General features: G+C 41.4%; 1 protein-coding gene across 2 annotated transcripts in view; it reads right to left on the minus strand.

The window, feature by feature from the left end:
* zcchc14 (zinc finger, CCHC domain containing 14) overlaps positions 1–21,945 on the minus strand; it is a 129,701-nt gene that overhangs the window by 33,355 nt on the left and 74,401 nt on the right. For both annotated transcript variants that reach the window (XM_078544416.1, XM_078544415.1), the window contains exon 8: positions 15,964–16,192. In XM_078544416.1, the coding sequence (XP_078400542.1) occupies positions 15,964–16,192 (229 nt within the window). The remainder of the gene's footprint in view (positions 1–15,963; positions 16,193–21,945) is intronic.

The following is a 21,945-nucleotide window of genomic DNA, read 5'->3' on the forward strand; positions in this document are numbered from 1 at the left end:
ACAGGGGAAAAGACCACTGTCTTTTTAAGAAATTCACACTGTGGGCAATCAGGATATTTCCTATTTGTGCAAGTAAAGTATCATATTCGACTGTCCATCTAGTTCTTTAACTAGAGGAGCCAGCAACAACAAGAATAGGCCATGTCTATGAGAAAGAAAATTGAGAATGGCTGGGAGAGAGCTTAGCACGTGGAAGTTAAATCTCTTTCAAAGAATAAGGCAGACTTTCAGTAATATAAGGGGATTTCTAATTTGTTCATACCCTACACACAAATGGGATCATTTCCAGGGTCTGTAGGTTTTAACTGATAAATCCTTAAAGGCAGAATACATTGAGAAATTTTGTTGAAAAGAATAAAAATCAAAATCTAAAACAAATATCCTCACCAGGAGCTCATCATAAAACTGTCTGTTTTTAAGAACCCCAGTTGTACCAGAAAGTTATGACCAGAAATTCCTCACGCTCTCAATTCCTTTTTCTGGGAGAATGGCATGTCACATTTTATCTTGTTTTTAATGCTGTTTTTAATTGGATAAAAACAGAGATCTGAAATACCTAATATATGAAATTAAGTAAAACTGGCCAAGTCATTAATAATTTCCAAGCATCCAAAAGCACCAAGAATCACAAAGTCCAATAATACCAATGGGAGCGTCAAAACAGAATTTAAAAATGAAAAAATTATGAAAGCAGATTTTCAGACCATCTTAAAGCATACCTATGTCAAAGCATTGATTCTCTTGATCTGTTACGCTTGTAAACTCTTAATTAAAGCATGCATACTGCTCCTCTGTACTTCTGCCCAAATAGAATAAGCTTTTAACTTTCCTCAATGGGAATTTCATTTGTAGTTCAGCAAAATAGCCACTGGATTTGGATAACCCCCAAGCTGTTTCTTTAGATCAACAGTATTTATAGATTAGTGTTCTGTATTCTTAGCAGGGAGTGATATGAAGAATTACACTCCACTACCTACACTTATTATCCTCTATTTACAAACGGGTTTATATTTGCTTGCTATATGTTGACCACATTTAGAAGACAGTGTGCAAATCCACATATGGGCTTATAAAGATCTCCTGGCTAGATCTGCAAGACTTATACATCTGTGTCTTATATCTCCATATCTCCTAGTCTTATAATACATACACTCATACACTTAGCAGCAGAATCTCACTAATGCCATGTTTACACAAAGGGGCACTAATACCTAAATCACAATTTAAAATTTTGTTACTGCACAATGGTCCAATCTTTTTTTTAAAAGAAGAGAACCACTTCCAGTGGTGGCCTTTTTCTCTCTTCTTTTGAATTGATTCATCAGAATCTGTCATTCACAAGGTGAAGATCAAGAACAGGATCAGAAGAGATAAGAAAATCAAACATAAGTGCAGCCAGCTAAAACAAACTACTACAACTCAAACCTGAATGACATTCATAGCTGGAGAGGCCTGCATCTTTGAACCATTTAATTTCTAGGGTAAACACAGAGATCAGATGGGAGGGATATTTAGAAATGAAAAGTATTCCCGGTGTTCCCGTGTAAAAGCATGTATTTGAAACCTTGCAAGAGTGTGCTCAGTGCTGTAGAATATATGGACTGCAGGTTTGACCAGAGCTGACAATTCAGACCAAAGGATTAGCCCAAAGTAATCAATTAAGAGATGATTTGAGTGCTGACACATGCGCCAATATGATTCAGACTGTTCAGCCAGGCAATGGACAGCGTTGTGATTCAGAGATTACTCTGGGGAATGTGTCTAAATATTTCCATTGTAATATCTAAACAACTAGAACAAGCAGAAGGGAAATGTAGTGTCTCAAGAGGTTGGGAAAGAATGACTGACAGGAAAAGGTCATTGCTGAGTATGACATTTGAAGAGGCTATCATATCAGATTTAAAGAGGAAATTAAGCAAAATATGGAAATAGTGTAGGAAAATTGTCACAAAGCTGTAGGTGCCTGTACGAAATGCAAATATAGGCAAGGTACTTTATCTATGCATCCAACAATGGCTCCTTCCTGCAGAAGAATGTATTGGACCTCAACAAACTATTGAATATAGGTACAAAATTTATAGAAAGCTCATTTATAGAGATGTGAAAAAACACCATGGTGTGACAAGGCTGACTGTCTGTTGGGATAACTGATTAAAGTATTTTAGGTTCCTTCAGTGAGAAATTCAAGAAAATAACTTGAAGACAACCACACTCAATGTACACAGCTGTAAGCAGATGAAAATTTGTGGCGCATCCAAATTTTGAACATATCAAATGGATCCTGGTCCTTTTCACTTTGAGGGTGTTGTCTTATTATAATTCACTCAGGTTCTTTGTCTGCTATTCCGACGAATTTTCCCTTCTCCTTTCCTGAAAACAACTTTTCACAGATGCCCTCCCAATGAAACTGTCCACATACATAGACTTCCATCAGAGATAGCCAGAGAACAATTACTAAACATAAACCTAAGCAGTTTTCCTTTTCCTATCTTAAGTTCACAGAGGCAAACTATATCATTCCTACAACTTTTTTGGCTAAGATCAGATAACTCAGTGCTGTTCTAGAGTTTGGCATTTGTGATGTTTCCAGTTCGTGTGGTTCAACTACAGTGCATAATCTTGTTCAGCCATCAGCCATTCATTTTTAAAAAAATAGATTCAAGGTCCCAGTTCCAAAAGTGCAAATCATGAAGATGATACATCAATAAAACCTTCATACATCATTTGGCAATATTTTACTCTCTGAAAATGACCTTTTGGTGAGACATGGACTAATTCCACACACTAAATTATGCTCCAGTGGAATGTAACATACTGATGATAAAAGTTACTGGAGAAACATCTTTAAAATATTTATAGTACTTAAAGGGTGGTGCAAACATAGACTAAATCCAAGATTAGATTCAACTCAGACTCTTGGGAAGTGAAGCACAATTTACCTAAAATGGCCCAGTCTGTTTGGTATTGATAGAAGCTAAGACAACAGCATGACAACAAGTTGTGACTACCATCTGGATTAGGATTAGAAGGAGGGCATGAGAGAAAAGATAAAAATGAGGAAGACGATGAAGTGAAGAGGAAGGAATTAATTTTTCATCTGAAAGTCAATAATGTTGGTTTTGTTCTACTGCTGTTAAACAGCAGAGAAGACGTGAGGATAATGCGGCTTAATGGCATTATAATAACAAAAGTTAAGAAAAAGTCTCTCTTGGCTTTCTCCTACTGTAAGGCACAAAGAAGGTAAAATTAATAGCAGTAATTATTCCCTCAATAGGGAGGGGAAAGGAAGGAAAGAGAACAGATTTACTCAACCCTATTCTGCATGTAGTAAAGTAGGGGTTCTTAATTTCGGACAAGATTTCAGGGATCCACAAGTTGGCATGCCCATCGGTAGTCTCCCCCAGTTGGTTTTTGTCATCATTAGTCTCCCTGCTTCCCTGTGAATTGAGATGATTGAATAATCTAATTTACAGAGGCTGTGCATACATAGGCTCTCATTGTTGGACATTATTTGCAATGTGGTTGGGTGTGTTGCTCTGCGTATCACTGGCTTCTATGGATTTATCTAAGTTTCTTTTTACTGCTACGTTCATAGGTAGAGCCCACTCACTGCTTTTAACTATTAAATGAAATAGAGGGAGTTAGAATTCCGGAGGACAGGAAAAATCAATAGGCCAGATTTTTGCAGAGTCAGGAAGACTCTACGGACCTTTAAAAAAATGGAGGGCAGGACCAGGATGCGGAAATCCCACCCAATTCCTATACATCCAATTTTTGCCAGTGGGGGAAGAGGGTAGGGTATGGTTCACACAGGCAGGAAACCTGAACTCAGCAGGGCCATTTGAACTTAGTGCTGAGTTCAAACAAACACCATTTTGGCAGGTCCAAAGGCCTGAACCTGCAGTGTTGGAGTCACAAATTGATGGAGTAGACGCAAATGTTCTTGAAGGGCAGGTAAGCTCTATTTAAGTGTCATGACCTGAAGTTTTTTTAAAAAAAACCTCTGCTCTTTAAACATTAAAAAAAACTTAAGCTTATGCTGTTAGAGAGTTAAAAAAAAGTCTGTTGGGGTGCTTGGATTGACATCTGGTGTAGGTTAGAAAATAAAATTACCATCTGTTCTTGCAGTTTCAATAGAGGTTTTTGTTGACATTTCCCAAGGACTATTGTTATGTCATTATGAATGCTTGCCTGATGTTCAAAATCTACAATTTCCTCAGCAGGCGGTTTGGAGTTCAAAGTTTGACAGTTAAGATAGACTATTAAAGTGTTAGTTGTCTCTGATGTGGGTCTGAATAGAATCTTGTTTTTATAAGAGATTAACCACTTGAGATTTAAAAACTTTGAATGGGTTTCAAGAATGGGAGTGTGTAGAAGTAAGAGCTTTATTAAATTGTTAGAAGTTTATTTTTTTTCATCGCCACAAGGTTCTTGAGATCTGCCCATGGTGGATACTGGGTGAGTGGCTATTGGGGTGACACAAGTATGAGGGGCATAGGACATGGGTGGGGCATGATTTGCCATGGAGGTGGCATTGGCGGAGGGGTGAAGGGGTGGAGACTAGAGAGTCTACAGCTTCTGAAGAAATTGGGCCAAAGTCACAGAGAACTAAGGCAGGCCTTCTAACCAGCCCACCTTGGCACTTGACCATCTCCATGGCCACCTAGAATCTGCTTCTGGGGTCAGCCCAATTCGATCCTGCCCTTCCAGCGCGAAAATCTAACGGGGCCTGTTAAATTGAGGCGAGTCTGCCAAATCAGGAAATTTCCGATTTGAGCAACCTGCCTCAGTATCGAAAATCCAACCCAGTAGCAAAAATCCAGCCCAGTGAGTTAGTCCAGCTGCAAGATCAGGAGGTAACAAGTCTCCTCTTTCCCCTCATGCAGAGCTCTGCTCTGTGATGGTGAGAAGCCAGTCATATGGCTGAATGGGACCATTTTTTCCCTCATTAAACTGGTGGTTGAGATGGGGTGGCGGGGGGAGGGGGCATTGATGGAGAGTGCCTTGGAGGGAGGGCATAGAGCGAGGGCAGAAAAAAATAGGAGACTTCCAGTTTCTGTAGCAAGGCCAGAACCTGTATTGGGTTTTGATATTGAGACGAAAGAAAAGAGGGGCTTTGAAACCAATAACATATTTGCTCAGATCTGGCAAATCAGCATAAGCCAGGGATCAAAAACAAGAGCCACTGTTATGTATGATTCAAAATCACATTGGTAAGTACAGCTACCAACTGTGACCATGTTATGTACCTCATGGTCCTGTGGGTGAGTTAGAGGGGTGGTGTTGGAGGGTAGAAAGAAAGAGGCTTGCCAGTGCCTGGACCTGTAGCAAGGCTGTAATAATTGGGATGCAGTGCAATTCTCTCCTGCAATGTCTTCAGCCTGAGTTGATAAAATAGCTGAAGGCCTTACACCACTGTTTTCCTCATACCATCCAGAACAAAGCAGCCTGCTTGATTGGCACCCCATCCATAAACATTCACTCTCTCCACCACCGACGCACAGTGGCAGCAGTGTGTACCATCTACAAGATGCACTGCAGGAACTCTCAGGCTCCTCAGCACCTTCCAAACCCCAACCACTACCATCTAGAAGGACAAGGGCAGCAGACACATGGGAACACCACCACCTGGAAGTTCCCCTGCAAGCCACTCACTATCCTGACTTGGAAATATATAACCATTCTTTCATCGTCACTGGGTCAAAATCTTGGATTTCCCTCACCAACAGCACTGTGGGTGTACCTACACCACATGGCCTGCAGTGGTTCAAGAAGGCAGCTCACAGCCAACTTCTCAAGGACAATAAGGGATGGGCAATAAATGCTGGCCTAGCCAGCAATGCTCACATCCCATGTATGATCAAAAGGGGGGACCTCAGATTCTAAGCTTTATATTCATGGCCACGTCCTTCTCTGATGGATGGTTAGGCCTAGGCTGGGTGCTTGAGATCTGAGAAATAATACCACTGGCTACGTGTGAAGGGTGGGGAGGAGGAAAGAGGCAGGCTGCCTTTATCGATAAAGGATTGATACGATGAGGTCGTGTGGATAAAGTTGCTCGGGGTGCTGTTTATTTCCCATTTCTCACATATTTCTGCCATTACTCGTGGTTAATTTGAGTTGCAGGTTTTCATCTCCAATGTCGGGGTTTGGTATTGATATAAGAGGGGAGTTCTGTTTTCCAAGTCTTCCTTAAGACTCGGGGGTGGTGCCAGAGGACTGGAGAATTGCAAATGTTACTCCCTTGTTCAAAAAAGGGTGTAAGGACAAGCCCAGCAACTACAGGCCAGTCAGTTTAACTTCGGTGGTGGGGAAACTTCTAGAAACAATAATTTGGGACAAGATCAACTATTACATGGACAAATGTGGATTAATTAAAGAAAGTCAGCATGGATTTCTTAAGGGAAAATCATGTTTAACTAACTTGCTGGAGTTTTTTGCAGATGTAACAGGGGGTTGATGAGGGCAATGCAGTTGATCTGGTGTACATGAATTTCCAAAAGGCGTTTGATACAGTGCCGCACAACAGCCTTGTGAGCAAAGATATAGCTCATGGAATAAAACGACAGTAGCAACATGGATATGGCTGAGTGACAGGAAACAGAGTAGTGGTTAATGGTTGTTTCTCAGGCTGGAGAAAAGTTTGTAGTGTAATTCCCCAAGGGTTAGTGTTGGGACCCTTGCTTTTCCTGATATATATTAATGGCCTAGGCCTTGGTGCACAGAGCACAATTTCAAAGTTTGCGAATGATACAAAACTTTGAAGCGTTGTGGACTGTGAGGAGGATAGTATAGAACTTCAAAGGAACATTGACAAGTTGGTGGAATGGGCTGTCATGAAAATATAATAATTTTCATAATATTGTGATTTATTGTAAAGGTGGGTTAATAGTGGGGATTAGGATTTGTTTCTGTGTGTGTAGATGTGTGTGTGTGGAATTTAGTTGAATTGAAAACAGCTAGCCTGGAGTTTTTGAGTTATCAAAAGGGAAGCTAGGTTTGAAATGCAAAATACGTAAACATAGTTGAGGTTTTAGAATGTGAGGTGTGAGGAATATTTGCATTTTTCAATAAACCAGGGTAGTTTGAATTTCAAAGAGATGATGAGGTGTTATACCTAGCCATAAGAGGCTAAGCCAAACAGTGTGTTTATTTTTCCCAAGATTACTGATAATATGAATACTATGAAAAATTTACATTATGAGAAAAGTAAAGCTGCAAAGACATCTTGGAACAATGGAATTTACCTTAAAAAGGGAGAAACATGTATAAAGGAGCTGAGGTTGTATGTAAGGGGAAGGAATTCTAAGGTCTAACCACAAGTGTGAAAAGCCTCCAGCCTCTATGCTTCCAGTTGCTGTCCACAGCAACTGAAGCTAAGAAAATTCACTTTGAATATCACTGTCCAGGGTATTGTGCACTTTGCCTGGGCCTGTTTAATCCTTTTTGATTTTACTGTTGCCTTAATGGAGGTGTAACTGGAAGTCATATTAATTAGGGGAGCTAGGAGTTATCATAGTAGTAATTTGTAGACTGGTGTGTGCACTTTAAACATTTATTAATAAAAGATTTTATTTAGCTTTTTTTAAAAAACCTCAGTCTTGGTGGACTCATTACTACTGAATTCAAGGCACTCATCTCAAGATAAAATACAAATTGCAAAACAGTTGTGGCAGCTGTTTCAAATTTCCCTCTGGGATTTGAGCAGTTCAGCATTTACCGTCAACTGTGCCTTAACAGGGCTGACAGGTGGCAGCAGAAGTTCATTGCAGAGAAATGTGAAGTGATTAATTTTGGTAGGAAGAACATGGAGACAAAACATCAAATCAAGGGCAAAATTCTAAAGCGGGTGTAGGAGCAGAAGGACCTGGGTGTATATGTGCATAAGTCATTGAAGGTGGCAGGACAGATTGAAAGTGCGGTTAACAAAGCATACAGTATCCTTTATTAATAGGGACACAGAGTACAAGAGTATGTTGAACTTATATAGGATACTAGTTCAGCCTCAGCTGGAGTATTGCATCCAGTCCTGGGCGTCGCATTTTAGGAAGGATGTGAAGGCACCGGAGAGTGTGCAGAAAAGATTCAAGAGAATGGTTCCAGGGATGAGGAACTTCAGTTACATAGATAAATTGGAGAAGTTAGGACTGTTTTCCTTGGAGAAGAGAAGGCTGAGAGGAGATTTGATAAACATTTTTGAAAATCTTAAGGGGTCTGGACAGAATAGATAGGAAGAAACTGCCCGATCTGAAAAGTTTGACATCATCTGCGTGCAACAGCGTTCGTTTGCACTCATTTGATATCAATTGTGCTCAAAAGCGGATCATTTAGCTATCGTTTAATGCCAATTGCACTCAAAAGCAAGCATTTAGCTATCATTTAACATGACATTGATGTCATTTACAGTACATGTAATCAATTGCCCCAAAACACAGCACTCAAAACATTTGCAATTAGCAACATTACTTAAGTGTTCAGACACCAAAAATCAGTTTATTTTCCATACTTCCAAATTTCAATAGCTTAGTTTTATGATGTTTGAAGTTAAGTTTAGAAAAAGCAGACCCTGTTTTGATGAGGTACTTTTTATGTTTTTGCTTATAACCTATAACTTATGCAGCACAGCCCTGCCCCCAACCCCCAACATGTCCAAACACCACCCTTCTGCCCCCTGTCCTGGATTGCAGCAGTTCTCTCCCCATCAACTGCTCACCCGGAGCAATTTTCTCCCCCACCATACCCCACTGAGCAATTGTCTTCTGCACCCCTCAAACTTTCAAAAGTCAAACTTTCAGCTAGGGTGAGCCAAGACAAGACAGTATTAGGTCATATGGCCAAAAGCTTGGTCAAAGGGGTTAAATGGGTTTTAAAAATTCAGGGAAAATCATAGACCGCTTTCACCACAATGCAGGTTTCTGGCCCCTATTTAACACTGACATCACTGATCCTGAAGCCTGTGGGAAAAATCCTTGCCTGGATGTCTGAAATGAAGGGTGGGATTTTCCAGTCTTGCCAGCAGCAGGAAACTCCCAGCAGGAAGGTCTTTCAGTCCTTTGCATTCACCTTGATTCGTGTACAAATCCAAACCAGAAAAAACACCCCATTCCCAACCCTCCAGACTGCAGCAATTCTCTTCCTCCCTCCTCGACCCCTCAATCTCTCTCTCTCCCCCTCCCCCTACTGCTCTCTCCCCAACCTTTCTCATATTGCCCTCCTCCACGCCCTCTTACCCTCTTTCCCCTCCTCCCTCCACCCTCCCCTTTTTCCCTTCCACCCTCCCGTCTTTCCCCTCCCCTCTTTCCCTTTTCCCAAACCCCTCCCCTCCTCCCTCCTTTCCCTTCCCATCTCCCCACCGCCCCAATATCCCACTCCCCCATCCACCCCATCAACCAGAGAGATCTCTGTTCACAGAGCCAGCTAGAAACTGGAAATGATGTTTTCCAGCAGGCTCTGCTTCAGATTTGAAGTTGGCGCAGGAGCAGTGAAGACCACAGCAATGAGATAAATATCAGGGAAATCCGGGGCGGTGGTGGGGTGAGAGAGGGATTGGGGGGTGGGGAGGAGGGAGAGAGATGCAGAGAGATCTAGCTGGGCCGGGCCGGGCAAGGGGTTCAAGGGAGGTCAGGAGGCCCAAGGCTGAAAAGTCAGCGAGGCCGGAAACCTGGAGGCTGGGGTGGGGGGGAGATTACTGGAGGGAGGGGAGGTTTGGGGGAGAGAATGTGAACAGGGGAGGGATAGAGGGGAGAGTTTGGAGGCTGGAGGGAAGGGGGAAGAGTTTGCTGGATGGACGGTAGGAGTGGGAGAGAGAGTTTGGACACGGGAGGGACAGAGGAGGAAAGTTTGGAGGCTGGAGGGAGAGAGAGTTGAGACTGGAGGGGGAGAGAGAAGGGGGAGTTTAGACCCTGATACTGGAAGGGGGGCAATGAAAGCTTAGGCTCTGAGATTCACAGTTGGGGGGTGGGGGGGGAGGAAAGTATAGCTCCTGAGATAAAAATGAATTATGAACTGCTGCGGATCAGGTGGTGCTCTTAAGCATGTGGTATATAGTGGAGTGATTTTTTTTTGGGCTAAATTAAAAGCTGAATAAATTCAGATATTATTTAAGTAATTTCCTTGTATTTTGCAATGCTAAGATTGCTGAGCAGATTTGATAACTTTGAGCACACTATCAAATTTGATGTCCAATTCAATTGGAATTAGAACTTTTGATGTCAAATTGTAATTGAGCACATTGAGCACACTTGAATGCAAGAAGGATGTTTAAATTTTTGGGTAGGGACTTGTGAATGGATCAGGAACAAGAGGGCACAGATTTAAGTAATTGTTAAAAGAAGCAAAAAAGTGACACGAGGAAAACTCTTTTCACATGGCGAGTGGTTAAGGTCTGGAATACATTGCCTGAAAGTATGGTGGAGGCAGGTTCAACTGACACATTCAAAAGGGAATTAGACTCTTATTTGAAGAGTAAGAATGTGCAGGGTTATGAGGAGAAGGCAGAAGAGTGGTACTAAGCGAATTGCTCATTTGGAGAGCAGGTGCAGACATGATGGGTTGAGTGGCTTCCTTCTGCACTGTAACATTTCTGTGTTTCTGAAATAGAGAAAGTGAATCTGGAATTGTCATCTCGGAAGTGACATTTTCAGCCGGCTCTGCTTCAGATTTGAAGTTTGTGCGAAGACTGTGCCATCGAGGTAAGAACTTGGGAAGTCTGGGGTGGTGATGGGGTATTCAGAGAGGTTGAGCGGGGCGGTTGAGAGAGGCAGAGGTCGGGGGGCGGGGGAGTCGAGGGAGGTCAGGAGGCCTAAGGGCCTGAAGATCAGTGAGGCCTGAGGCCTGGAGACTTGGGGTGAGGGTGGGGGAGAGAGAAGAATTTGGATACAGGAGGGGTAGAGGGGAGAGTTTGGAACAAGCCTGAAATAACCATGCACTTATTACTCCTGGTTCATTTACGGTTAAGGTAATGGTTGATGGGGTGAAGCAGACCTTGGATGATAAATGGTCACTACATGTAAATTCATAAATTCTTCTTTACATAAGGTGCTATTTAAGCGGGAGCACACAAACAATAAATATGATATGGATACATTTTAATGCAACTATTAGCTTGGAAAAAACAAAACCCACAGGGCAGGATTTTACCGTCGTCGAGCGGGGGCGGGGCCTGCTCGCCGACACGTAAAATGACGCGGGATGACGTCGGGCGGAACTCCCGTCACCCCGCCCCATTTAAATTTTCAGGAAGGCGGGGGTGCAGCAAAATCAGCTGCACACCCACCGATCTGTCAATGGCCAATTGAGGCCATTGACAGGATCAATTAAGCAATTAAAGGACCTGCCCATCCAACTTTAAGGTTGGCGGGTAGGCCAGGAGCCCCGGCAACAACTAGAAAAAACATAAAGCCTCATCCAGCGGGATGAGGTTTCATGTAGGGTTTTAAAAATTTTAATAAAGTTGTGATGGTAATTATGAACATGTCCCAACTCATGTGACACTGTCACATGAGGGGACATGTAAGGGATTTTTAAAAAATATTGTTGAAAGTTGAGGCGATCTCCCTGAGGCAGCACTTAGCCTCAAGGAGATGTATGCGCTCTTTCGTGCGCATGCGCGAAAGAGCGCACTCTTGATTTTAGGGATTCTCCCTGCCCTCACAGGGAGCGCATTGCACTTCCCTGCGGACGTCACGCTGGGTGGGCCTTAATTGGCCTGCCCACATAAAATGGCGCCACGCCTCTGATCGGGGGTGCTGATCAGAAGCGTGTCCGCATGTGCCAGCCCATCACCTTCCCCCCCGATGGGGGGAAAATTCTGCCCACAGAGTGATGATACAGAACTTTCTTCACTTAAGGACTGAAGAACCCTCTGGTGGTGAAGGTCTGGATAAAAAACATAAAACCATTGTCAGCCCTGCAAAATTAAGGAAATACAAAAACTGCTCCTTGAATTTTGGTTTAATTTGTATTGGAAATGAAAATATACCTCAACTGTAGTGTGCAGTTTGTGCACAACTACTGTCCAATGAACCTTTGACACCCTCCAAATTACAGAGACATTTAATTACTAAGCATGAAATATATAAGGACATGCAACTTTTTTTATAAAAAAGGCCAAGGATCTGGTCTGTAGGAAAGCAGTAATATAATTCACAATTGCTTCTGATAAGCTTAGAGACTCATTCTATATAGTGGCACAGAAAATTGCTAAAGCAAAAAAAACACAAATGATTGCTGAGGAGTTCATAAAGCCATATGCCACTAAAATAGTAAGGGAAATGTTCAGAGAGCAGAAGGCCAAGGAACTGAAAAAATACCAATTTCAAATAACACTGTCAATGATGGATTGATTAAATGGTAGAAGGCACAGCTTTAGAGTGCGTTGTTTGAAGTGTTGGATAATTTCATCAGCTTGACAAATTGCATTGGGGTTTGCACCAACGGGGCTGCAGCAATGATGGGAAGCATTCCAGTGCTTTGCAAAAGAAAATTAAATCCGCTGCACCTATTTGAACATATTACTTTTCACACTGAGGTGCTTGTTATGGAAGATATTGAACCAGTTGTCCACAGTGTTCTCAACTGTATTTTATTAAATCTTGAGCAATAAGCTCAATTTTATTTTATTAAATCTTGAGCAATAAGCTCGTGTTTTACTGCACTTAGTGAGGAAGTGGGCTCAAAGCACAAATTTATGCTCATGTATACAGAAGTGAATGGCTGTCTCAAGGCAGAATGCTTCCCATATATTTAGTTTCAGGGAGGAGGCATGTACTTCCTTAGTTGATAAAAAACTGAATGATATGTGTGGCTGGCTAAACTGGGTTTCCTGCAGGCATATTCAATAAAATGAATGAGCTATGGAAGGGGGGAGAACTCATTTTTTTGTCCAGCCTGAAATAGTTTACGCATTCAAAAGGAAATCCCAAGTCTGGAAGGTTATTTTCTGTGGTGGGGGGAAAACTATGGATATGTTCAAGTTCCTACATTCTTTCATTCAAGAAAAAACTGTGATTTTGACATAATCAAACCATAGCTGGTAGCACAAATCTTTCTGCAACAATTTAGTAGATATTTTGCAAATCTTGTGAGGAAACAATTTGTTACACATCTGTAGGTTACAGATTTTAGTGAGAATATTGAAGCCAAACTGCCACCCTCTGTTCCATCAAAGCTATTAGAAGAGCTCAATGTCATTCCACCAGCCAGCTCTCAGAATCAAGTTCAGTGAAATGTCACCGGAGACAATTTGGTGCGAATGTGATGAATTCAACACTGCTTCTTCTGTGGCACTGAAAGTGTTGGTCCCATTTGGCACAGCCTACTTATGCAAAGTTGAATTTTCACCAATGACATCAATGAAAACAAAGTGCTAAACCAGGATGAATATTGCTAATGACATGTTCAGGTGCTTGTCAAAGATACCTCCACGTCCTGACAGGACTGTTGCTCAGCATCAGCAACAAGTTTAACACAGCAAATAAGACAAAAATAAATACATATGCTTAATTGTATAACTAAGTTTTATGCAGAAAAAACTCAAGTGTTACAGGGTCCCAGATTTTTTTTTTATAACACAGGAAGGGGTCTTGGAAGCAAAAAGGTTGAGAATCCAAGTGTGACAGGGAGATGGCAGACCAGAATGGCCACGAGGAGAATAACCATCTACTACTTAATTTCAAAACTTCCAGAAAGCAAAACAAGCTCCCCCTTTTGCATAGATTAAATAAAGATGAGATGGCAATACAAACTTCATTTAACTAGGTTTGTCAAATTATGAGTTAAGATGTTTAATTTAATTGAAAAGTCACGCTCGATCTTAACTATACTTCAGCACAGCAGCATCCAGGTTAAGTTCTTGGGCATAAAATCAGAAGTGCTGAAGGCTCAATTTCCTGCAAAACAAAAAAGAACTGTTCTTTTCACTGCAAGTCACATTCATCTGAAGATATACTTGTTTCCTCTCAGAACATCTGGTCTGTCTGGTCCGAGAATAATATGGCCATGGCATTGATATTCTTAGCCTTCACTTGTTAGTTTCTCCACGTACAAAAGTAAACTGAAATCTGGCTCTTAACAGTTGCAGTGAGGAACTGACACCGAACATGCAAGACAGCTAAACTCAAAACCAACTTCTCATGGAGTTCATCATCATCAATAACAATTTATTTAGCATCTTTAAAGTTATTAAGACTTCAAGACACTTCACAGACATGATTATCAGACAAGTTTACATAGCAGTGATTGGCAAAGATGACCAAATAGTTTCAAGAAGCATATTAAAGGAGTAGAGAGGTTCAGAAACATGGGGTGGAAGGGGGGTGTTGGGGGAGGGGGGTGGTGGCATTTTACCATCCCTCCCCCGCCCTCCCTCAGCTGGTGTTTTTGGAGGCAGGGGGGCACATAAAATCGAATGGGTGGCTAGCCCACCACCTTCCCACCCACCCCTCGAGCAGCTCCCCATTATTTGTTGGGCAGGTAAGGCATCAGCCAACTCACTCACCCTTAGGCCTATTGAAGCCCTTAACCGGCCAATGAATGGCAAGTTAAGGGCCTGCGTCCACCCTTGCCACAAGGCAGGGAAAAGCAAAACAAAGGAGGCCAGCCCGCTTTTTCACCATCTCAGGTGAAAAGGCAGAAAGGAAGAGCGCAGGTACCTCCTTTGGAGGGATGCGATGTGCCCAATGGGGCACCTGTCCTCCAAAGATATTACCCCCTCTTTGTGACTACCCAGCATCCACCCAGGTCTCCAAAATATGACCCCCCCCCATTCCCCTCCACCCCTCTCCTTAGGGTTCCTGATCCCTCCCTGACCAAAAACCTAGTACTTACACTTAGTCTGGTCTCCATCTTGTTTTCTCCTTGGGACTTCCTTGTAGCCCCAGCAGTAGCCACTATGGAGTTTTGGCACTGCTGGGGCTGCTCAACTGCCAGCCAACCAGACTGGCTGGCAGTTCTCAAGGGCAGAACTTGCTTTCTGAGGGGGCGGAGGTCCCACAATTGCCTCGTTAAGGCTGTCCCCAGCGTATTATTGCTGCCGGGCAGCCTATGGAAGAGCACAGAGATCGCCAAGAGTTATGGACTGGAGGAGGGAACACAGATAGGGAAAAGTGGGCCTTGGAGGGATTTGAAACAAGACAGAAATTTTTCAAAAACTCCACACGTTCCTTAAGTGCTGACTCAAAAACCACGGTTGAAACAGACAAGTAATTTATAACATGAAGTATGCCCATCAGGAAAAGAAAACATTATACAAGTGAAGGGGGTGTAGAGTGCGTACATCTGCCATGCTGTGTTAACAATGTTATTATAATTATGCAGCTCTCCCTTCAGGCTTTTTCCTGTCTGGCTGATGCTCCAGCTACAAAGCTGTAATTTTTTTTGAGCTTGCAGCTCACTGAGGGGGCTTCAGGCCAATCCACATCCAACAACCTACTCTGAAAATCTGCTCACATTTTGACAACTGTGACAAATTTCACCGTAGCAGCTGAGACAACCACAACATTCTAACAAAATATATCAATTCACCCATTTTCCAATATTAACAGATCCTTTAAAAAAATTCCAGGGTTCGGATTGGTTCCGCAACTTTATCAAAAGCTAATCAGTTCTTCCTTGAGCAATACACTGTGTCCCAAGTTTTGTTGAAATCTGTCCATTAGTTTTTTGAGACATATTGTTTACAAACAGACAAACTGACTACTTTTAGTGGCAGAGGTAAAAAGACCACTTAAGAGTCCTGAAGATTACTGATTCTTTTAGCATGCATTCCTTGAAGATATCTTGGATTCTGAGGCTATAACTGCCTCCACAAATTCTCTCTCAATGCATTTTGGGCCCCAATAACACTATACAGTACTGTGCAAGTAATAATTGTTTCCCCATATACAAACACAAGATTTTAAGCAAATCAACATTTTCCTCTTCCAAAAGAACCAACCATTTAAATTCAGTCAAGAGTAAACATACCTTATCCATTGTAAGTTGCTTAAAAACAGGATAGTACTTGTGCAGACGTAACTTTTTAAGCCAGTCTAGAATACCAATTTGTTCTGGATTCTGTGGACTCAAGCTTTCAGCCTGTGGCCAAGTGACTGATGCAGAGCTTCCACTGACTGAATGTGAGCATGAAGAAGCAGAGACTGATGGCTGCAGTGTGTTATAAGAACACTGGATGCTGGCTACACCACATATTGGCCTGCAAAAAAATCAAAAATTCAATTGGATTTAGCAGTTTTTCTTCTATAAAACACAAATCAGACAAGTTACAACAGAATCTCATGGTGGCAGGCCTCTTGCAACTGTCCAGACAATTTGTGTTCATAAGCAAGGCAGAGTGTCCTGCCTCTACATTATCCTAAATACCTTATTAAAAGGGGGTATAAAAAAAAGAGCTTAATGGGGCAATATTAAATCAAAATGCATTCACACACAAATCTATTTAAATCTAATTAGATAATAGCAACAACAGTTTTCATGATATTTCGTAATTACCATGTGCCAATTCAGAATATGAATATTCATCCATAATCCATTAAACAGTACAAATTGTGCTGGCTTTTGAGTGATGATTTTCTGTCACTGGACATGTGATCCAGCCTTCAATAGAGGATCTGTGGCAAGTGTGAGTGGGAAATAACAGCCAGATTGAAAAACCCTGACAGACATTCAGAATGTAAACCAGGAAGCATAAATTATATTTAAATCATGTTCAGAAAGCAAAATAAAAAGAGGGAAAGAAAAATGGATGAAGAGAGAGTGAGATCGATGAGAGACAAACAAAAAGAAAGTTTTAAAAATCTCCAACACTAATTAAATGTGATGCTCCACATTTGTAAAATTCAATTTTCAGTGCCAGAGGGGTCATTTGGCAATAACTAGCACTTATTCCACCGTTAGAAATTCACTTACACCTGTATGAGCCAAGCCTAACTTTTTCTGCTATTACAAGGGTTTCAATGTGGAGTTTATTGGTCAGAAACTGTTACAGAGCAGTCTGTCAAGGAGCAAAGTAACTTGGACAGCAACTTCCAGATTTTTAATACGTCCAACAAAGCTCCTCTCAGCCTTCTTTTCTCCAAAGGAAAAAGTCCTAACTTCTCCAATCTATCTTCATAACTGGAGTTTCTCATCTCTGGAACCATTCTTGAGGATCTTTTCTGCGCTCTCTCCAAAGCCTTCACATCTTCCCACAGGTGTGATGCCCAGATTTGCACCCAATATTCCAACTGAAGCTGAACTTATACAATTTCAACATAACTTTCTTGCTCTTGGACTCTTGCCCCTATTAATAAAGTCTAGGATACTGTATGCTGTATTAACCACACTCTCAACCTGACCTGCACTTATGCACATTTACACCCAGGTCCCTCTGTAATTACTAAAGTTAATGTAGCAATTAGACAAAACTCCTGAGGAAACAAAAAACAAATAGCAGAAAAATCTGTATTTGGATCTCGGAGGAATGAGAGGGTAAAAGAATTTTGGAACCATAATTCTTTAAAATGGAAATTTTAGGTAGAAATTCAGATGAGAGTTTAAGAATAAAGCCTTAATTTAATGCCAAGCAAAATGACATGGGGGAAATCTGAACCCCGCTCCAAAGCAGGTGATTAAAAATTTTAAAAAGGCCAATCCAACTCCAACCTGTCCCATTGCTGTTTTATCATCAACTTGTGTGTTGTATAGCACTTCTAATATAATAAAATATCCCGATGTACTTCACAGGGGCATTATAAAACAAAATTTGACACCTAGTCACATAAGGAGACATTAGGGCAGATGACCAAAAGCTTGTTCATAGAGGAAGGTTATAATAAGTGTTTTAAAAGAGGAAAGCAAGGTGGAGAGGGGGAGAGGCATTACAATGATATTTTAAAGAGGCTGCACCTCCAAAAACCTGGTAACAGAAGGGAGGCATGAAGGGCCATATCCATCAGTTAAGTGCCTTTACTGCACTGCTCGAGAGTCAGGAGGTACAGAAGTGCTACTCCCCAGTTCACCAAACATATCTCCATTCCCCCGACCACTATGTCCAATCCCTCCCACCCCCAAATGTTGGATTTACCTCCTCTCCTCCCCACCACCCCTCCAACTGCTTTCCCCACTCAACAGCTAGTCAATCTGACTGGCTGCAGCCAGGAAACATGTTGAACACACCTGTATTCCTAGATAATGGGCCACCAGCCGCCCACCATCCGCCCCCAGCATCCCAACCCCCAACTCCCTTCCCATCTTGCAGTTTTCACTGCCTATGACCTATGATTTGTTGCAAAAAGTTCAATTTGATTGACTTGGTGGACCAAAAATTATTTTATGTTTAAGAAATTTAAGGTTGCAAAAGGCACAGGCTTAAAAGGACAGCACAAAGCTCTATGAAAAACATTAAAATCTCACTATGGAATGGAGGATCAATCAATCCTAAGGCCTATCTTTCAAAATCATTCAAAATCTTCATACCAAGTTTGCTTTTCAATTCTGGATCAACAGGGCTTCCATGAGCATTACATGAACTTCAAAACGAGTTGAGTTGGGTGTTTTTAATTTAAAAAAAAAATTCCAAATGAAACAAGAACACAATATTACCAATTTTGGTTGTAAACTGATTAGACTTAAAAATTGTAATGTGAATCATGTTTGTTTGGCATTTTATACCTTCAAAATAGAATATTAGTCAATGGCATGAGTGTAACCACTACTGAAGCCAGAAATTCAACAATCTGTTCCTTTCGTGGTAGACCCCTCGTTGTTCGAGTATGTCTGAGTTATAAATGATTTTCTCACCTTCTGTGGGTCCTCGCACGACCGAAGACTCCGATCCGAGATCAGTATGGACTCCCACAGAACTGGCAGGTCATATTGTCATTGTTGATGCTTGGGGAAACCTCTGCAGCTGCAGCACCTATGGCCTTCCTCTAGGCATGTTGGATGTTGAGAGTTTGGGGTAGATGGTCCACAAAACATGTTGAACCAAATTTCAGTGCTTACCTCCACGTGGGCCGATTGGCTGCAGTGGTTTCCCAAGAGAGAGGTGGTCTGCAATGCAGAAGCTTGTCAAGCCCTTTAGGGTGCCCTTATATAGTTTGTACTGACAACCTTGTTGTTTGCCCTGAGAAGGTTCCTCAGAGAAGATCTGCTTGGGTATTGTGTAATCATCCATATGGGAGACATGGTTTGTCTATCTTAGTTGAATTTTCTGAAGGGTGTTCTCCATGCTGTTGAGCGCAGTGCAATGAAGGACCTCATTGTTTGTGCTTTTGTCCTTGAGTGACCTCAGATGTCTTTGGTGGAAGTGCTCCAGAGCTTCTATGAGGTGCCTATGGCAGACCCATGAGTCTGCACCATACAGCAGGTCGGAAGGACAATGGCCTGGTAGTGTTTGATTTTAATCTTCAACTTAATACCACGTTGCTTCCAGACACGATCATAGAGTTGGGCTGTAAGTAGAAACCTGCTTCCGGGGTGCATGCATGGATATCTATCGATAGTGGCATCCCTGCCTGTCAAGGTATGAGAATTTTTCTACAGCCATCTGGTGTCATCAACAGTTACACTGGTGCTTCATAGTGTGTGTCTGGTGCTGGTTGAAACATAACTTTGGTTTTGGAGATAATGATTTGGAGACCAAAGTGTTTGACAGCACTTGAGAATTTGTTTGTCATAGTTTGGATGTCTTCCTTGTTGTGTGCAGCTCAGGCACAGTTGTCTGCATACAGAAGCTCTCTGATTACTGCCTCTGTGATTTAAGTGGAATCATACAGTCTGGAGAGATTGAAGAGCTTTCCAGCACAGGACCTAATGTGGATGCTGGCAGGCATGTCCCTGGTGGCTTCCTTAAGCATTGCAGCAAAAAAAAGAGTTGGGTAGCCATGACACATCGTTGCTTTAGGCCGCTGATTACCTCGAAGGCATCGGACATCTCACCACAGGCACAAATACGCTCAACCATGCCACCATGTAGTGGGTGCAGATTTTGACAAACTTATTTGAACATACTAGCTTTGAGAGCAAGCGCCATAGATCAGGTCAACTCTCACTGTCAAAAGCTTTAGTTAGGTCTATTGTCACGCTCACACAATACTAACTTAAGCGCTATAAATACAAACTTATGAAATACAAGCCCGAGATGGACACTTTCCTTTAAAACAAAATGGAGCTGAGTGGTTCTTTCCTGTCAATACACATGGAACTGCAAGAACCCTGAGCTAGTCTTCATGTCCGGACAAGTTTTGACAAAGTCATTGAAGTGCAAGTGACCTTTCTGGGCATATCTTTGAGAAGTCACTAAAATGCAAATGAGCCTTCCTGTGGTTAATGGCTGCACTTCTCCAATTAATTAAAAAGACTGGTTTCACAATACTGTTGTAGGCTCTTCGATTCCAAACTTGAAATCCAGAAAATGGGTGTGTTGTGGCACAGCCAGTGGTAAATGCTGAGCTGTTCAAATCCCAGAGGGAAGCTTAAGACAACTGCCACAACTATTTTTGCAAATTGTGTGTTTCGAGATGTGGGCTTTTAATTCAGTAGTAATAAGACCACTGAGCCTTATAGGTTTTTACAAAACTAGATTAAACATTTATTAATAAGAGAAATGATTTTAAGCACATACATATGTCTACAAATTGCTACTATAACAACTTCTAAACCTAATTAATCTGACTTCCAGTTACACACCCGTTAAGGCAACAGTAAGACACATCAATTTTAAAAGACCCAAGCAAAGGAACATGATACCCTAAACAATCTAATTCAAAGTGAATTTTCTTAACTTCAGTTTGTTGTAGACAACAACTTGAGGTGTAGATGCTGAAGGCTTTTCACACTTGTTAGATCTTAAAATGCTTGCCTTTACACAGCCTTCTCTCCTTTATCTATATTTTCCCCTCTAAATGCAAATTCCCATTGTTTCACTATATCTTTGGACTTTACCTCCCTGATCATGAAAATTTATCACAGTACCAATTTTACCAGTAATCTTTGGGAAAAATAAACACACTGTTTCTGAACTTCTGCTGGTTGTATGTAATATTTCACTCCCTCTTTTGAATTCAAGCTAGTTTAGTTTATTTAAAAATGTAAATGTCCTTTTACCCCTTACATTCTAAACTTCTATATTTACCTACTTAACATTCCAAACCAAGCTTATCTTCTAATACATCAAAGCCATCAGACCAACTGCCTTTAATCCAATTAATTCACAATTAAGATATATATACACAGATACCACTATTTTACCTTAATTTCCAATAACATGATTATATCTTCTCGACAGGGTGCGAAAAATCTCTATTTTATCAAGGTGGTATGTGGATGAAAAATAGTTAACTCTGTTTCTCTCTCCACAGATGCTGCCAGACCTGTTGAGTTTTTCCGGCATTTTTTCTTTTTATTACGTGGATGAGTGATACCTGAACTGTTTGACAATGGTCTGACATCAGAAACTATTTAATGAAGACAATAGAAAGAGATGCTCTGGTCACATGGCAGAAACTATGTTTCTGATAAGGAAATTTAATAATTCTGAACAAACAGACAAAAACATCTATGCCAGCGAAGGCAAAAGACCCTACCTAAGAAGCACCAATAGGTAGAGACTTGAGTTGGCCTTGAACTCTATACCTGAGGAAGGTGTGCCAGACTTTGCTACAGGACTTTGCTATTGCACCTTGTCTGGTGTGGGATAGGAGAAATCTGCTACTGCGAACATAAATCAACCGCAAATACATCTTTCTAAAACTCCAAGCTTTTTTCTTCAGTAGACAAAAAAAGATTACTGGCCTGCATTATTTCAAGTCTTCACCCCAGGGAAAAGCCTGTGTAACAGAACTCTTGAAATCATAAGATCTAAACACATGCTTCTTTTATAATCACAATCTTGTCTTGAATGTATGTGTAGCTGTATGAGCATGAGTGGATGTAGTTATGTATATTCGGGTGTTGAATAATAAATAT

The sequence above is a fragment of the Cetorhinus maximus genome, chromosome 6, assembly GCF_964194155.1.
Source record: "Cetorhinus maximus chromosome 6, sCetMax3.hap1.1, whole genome shotgun sequence".
Lineage (NCBI taxonomy): Eukaryota > Metazoa > Chordata > Chondrichthyes > Lamniformes > Cetorhinidae > Cetorhinus > Cetorhinus maximus.